At 46.1% G+C, this 3175-nt stretch overlaps 1 protein-coding gene across 1 annotated transcript; it reads right to left on the bottom strand.

The window, feature by feature from the left end:
- Nucleotides 1-510: 510 nt before the first annotated feature.
- On the bottom strand, nucleotides 511-2908 carry LOC140011388 (uncharacterized). Its single transcript, XM_072060178.1, has 3 exons — nucleotides 1889-2908; nucleotides 1589-1822; nucleotides 511-1023 (listed from the first exon to the last, which is right to left on the bottom strand). The coding sequence occupies exons 1-3, from the start codon at nucleotides 2906-2908 to the stop codon at nucleotides 511-513; spliced, it is 1767 nt and encodes a 588-aa protein (XP_071916279.1).
- Between the last annotated feature and the right edge of the window lie 267 nt (nucleotides 2909-3175).

Raw genomic sequence — 3175 nt, 5'->3', positions numbered from 1 at the left:
AATAGTAGGCTAGATTATTTTGTTTTGAGAAGGTGTGAGCATTGGGTTTGAAGTTTGGGGTGTGATTAATTGTACATAGAATTTTTATTATTGGCAAAATAAATTTCTTGAAGATCTCTATAGTCATAATGATGCCTTTCCTTTTCTTAAACTTGATTAATCCCATCCATACCTAAATCTTCCCTAAGGATTTTCTTCAAGACCACAATGTGGCTCATGTAGTAGGAGTTAAACCACTTATATGGAACCAAACCATGGAATCCTATGTTGAAGATTATGCAAACGTAAGGGCACTTGATTGTGAGTTTGTCCATTCCATGTAACTATATGGTGAGAATATTTTTGAAGAATGAAATGAATCTTCAAAATTAAATGCATGCTTTGGGAGAACCAATTTTATTTTTTTTTTATTTTTTTGGTTAACCCCATCCACGGGGAGGGACGCTACCCCAACTTTTATTCATAGAAATCCGAAGTACAAAAGAAGATCAAGTTACAAGGTTACTTGCACTAGGGGTTCCACACTCTCCTAACAGAAGGGAGCCCTATGCTATCAAGGCCAATACCTCCACGGGCCATCCTCGGCCATTCACTCCAATGCTCATAGATCTTAACAGTTTGGTGGGGGTGTGCTACCCCGACATTAGCCAAAATATCTGCCACCTTGTTGGCCTCTCTGAAACAATGAGAAAACGTAGTCGGAACTGCCGCTAGCTTCCATATTTGCCGGACCTCCCAGCGGATGTGCCAAGGACAGTGCAGTCGTCGTGTAAGAATCCCCACCAAAACCATAGAATCCAGTTGAACGCGAACATCTGTAAACCCCTGTTGAGCACATACCGAAATCCCCGTCAGGAGAGCCAGTGCCTCGGCCTGAAAGCTAGACGTCTCTCCAAAGAAGGCCGAGAAACTAACCAAGGGCCGCCCCGCCGGATCCCGTAACACTCCTCCACCACCACTTGTCCCCGGATTACCTTTGGAACAGCCATCCGTGTTCAAGGTGAGCGCCCCGGTTGCAACTGGCTACCAGCAAACAAGTTTTAGTCCAAAGCGTCGCCCCGACTGGGACGACTAGTCACACAACTGCAAGAACGACTGAGCCCCAACATGCTGCTTGAGATGCCCTGCAAGCAACAACTTGGTCTCCAAAAAAATATCCTGGCAAATAGAAGGTGGATGCAGATGAATACCCTAAAAAATTGCTCTATTTCTAACCTTCCAGAGATGCCAGCAGATTATGCTCGGGAGAGTATGATAGAGAGCCCGCTGCCTCTCCGAGCTATGCCAAGCCAACCACCAAGAAGTCAGACGGGCCCGCACAGACGGAATTATGCTAGAGATACCACACAACCTCCCAAAGAATGCCCATACCGCCAGAGCAACGTCTCCCGTGGCAAACACATGCTCAATGGATTTAGCCGACGGGGAAGGGCAACACACACATTTAGATGGGACATGAAAGCCAATCATGCTGAGCGCGTCATCTAAGGGCAGCCGGCCCATTAAGAGTCGAACCATGAAAAAATGCTACTTTCACGGGGGTTGGACGCTGCCAAACCCTAGAAAGCATGACTGAAGTATTACCTACATGCTGCACCTCATGATAGGCCGAGGCTAATGAGAACTTCCTAGACCTCTCTGGTATCCATACCGCCTCATCCACAATCTGTTCAGACGGGACCGGTTTCCCCAACACCGAAGACATCACATCCCGGGGTAGAACCTGAGTCAGCAGCTGAGCATTCCAATGCCCCTGAGTGATAAAGTCCCGGAAAGATAAATGCGAGGCTACTGGGGTTTTTAGAAACAATGCTCCACTTCCCTGCCAATTATCATACTAAAAATGACAGGATCCATTTTGTACTAACCACAACATGGATAGCTCAACCTGGTGACTGACATTTAGCATCCGTCTCCACGTAGCTGAGGCAAATGGCTTGCACTCTACCTGGCAAGAGTGAATTCCTCGACAATACTTCTCCCGCATGAAAGAAACCCACAGGGACGACCCGATCCGGAACTGCCACCAGAGCTTGTAAGAGAAAGCCGTATAGACATCCTTAATCCGGCGAAACCCCGCCCCTCCTTTCTCAGGCGGGAGACATAGTTTAGTCCATCCAATCCAATGATACCTCAAACCCTCCTCCGAAGATCCCCATAAAAAGTTGGCACAAGCTCGCTCAATGACCCGGAACACAGCCTTGGGCATAACTACAGCAGATAGCAAATGAAGCGGAATAGCGAAAAGAACATGCTTGATCAAGGCGAGCCTTCCCCCCGATGATAAAAACTTAGTCTCCCAAGACAATATTTTCCCCAGGACCTTTTGACACACCTTCGCAAAGTAGGTCATCTTACACCTGCCGACATATAGGGGAAAACCTAGATATCGGGTGGGAAACGTCTGGCACAAGAACCCCGTGATACGTTCAATAACCCTACGTCTGGCACTGGATAAGGAAGAATGAACCAAATAGCCGCTCTTTTGAGCGTTGAGCATCTGACCAGAGGAACGTTGATATATATCAAGCACCCTCATAACCTGGCGCAGAGAAGCTGAGGACCCATTAGCTAGGATTAGCATGTCGTCCGCAAAAGCCAGATGGGTTACCCCTGGGCAACCCTGGGGTACCCTGAACCCGTGATATGATGGATAGGTTGCAAGGTTATTCTGCCCCCGCGATAGGATCTCCGCAGCTATAACGAATAAGGCAGGAGAGAGCGGATCCCCCTGACGGAGACCCCTATTAGATTTGAAGAAGCCGTAAGCTGCCCCATTGATCATAACTGAAAACCAGACGTTAGACACCAACCTCCAGACCACATCAATGAAACGTTCTCCAAACCCAAACTTCTGTAATACCCTAATAAGATGAAGCCAGGACACCCGGTCATAAGCCTTAGCCATATCAAGTTTCTGTGAGAACCCGAAAATTTTCTTATTTCTAGACATTATTTTATTTCCTTGCACACATTTTCTATATTTTCCTTTATTATATTAATTTTTTAGATATTTTTATAAGTGGGTATAGTGTTTAAATCATTTTTCGAGAATAAGTTAGTTCATGCGCCATTAGTAGCATATATTGGACGTGGGACCCGCTAGTGCGTTAAGTGCGGTGAATTTTGACGACTAGATAAAGTTTTGTATTAAGAGATATTATTTTACAAGCTG

The sequence above is a fragment of the Coffea arabica genome, chromosome 7e (genome assembly GCF_036785885.1).
Source record: "Coffea arabica cultivar ET-39 chromosome 7e, Coffea Arabica ET-39 HiFi, whole genome shotgun sequence".
NCBI lineage: Eukaryota > Viridiplantae > Streptophyta > Magnoliopsida > Gentianales > Rubiaceae > Coffea > Coffea arabica.
This window is presented reverse-complemented; position numbering and strand designations above follow the sequence as displayed.

Excerpts from the sequence above, each read along its gene's own strand:
- LOC140011388 (XM_072060178.1), bottom strand. The coding sequence starts at position 2,908 with ATGGCTAAGGCTTATGACCGGGTGTCCTGGCTTCATCTTATTAGGGTA. Across the intron at positions 1,823-1,888 it reads TGCTAAATGTCAGTCACCAG|GGAAGTGGAGCATTGTTTCT; the intron begins GTTGAGCTATCC and ends GATAATTGGCAG. Across the intron at positions 1,024-1,588 it reads CCTATCATGAGGTGCAGCAT|CCAGTTGCAACCGGGGCGCT; the intron begins GTAGGTAATACT and ends GTTTGCTGGTAG.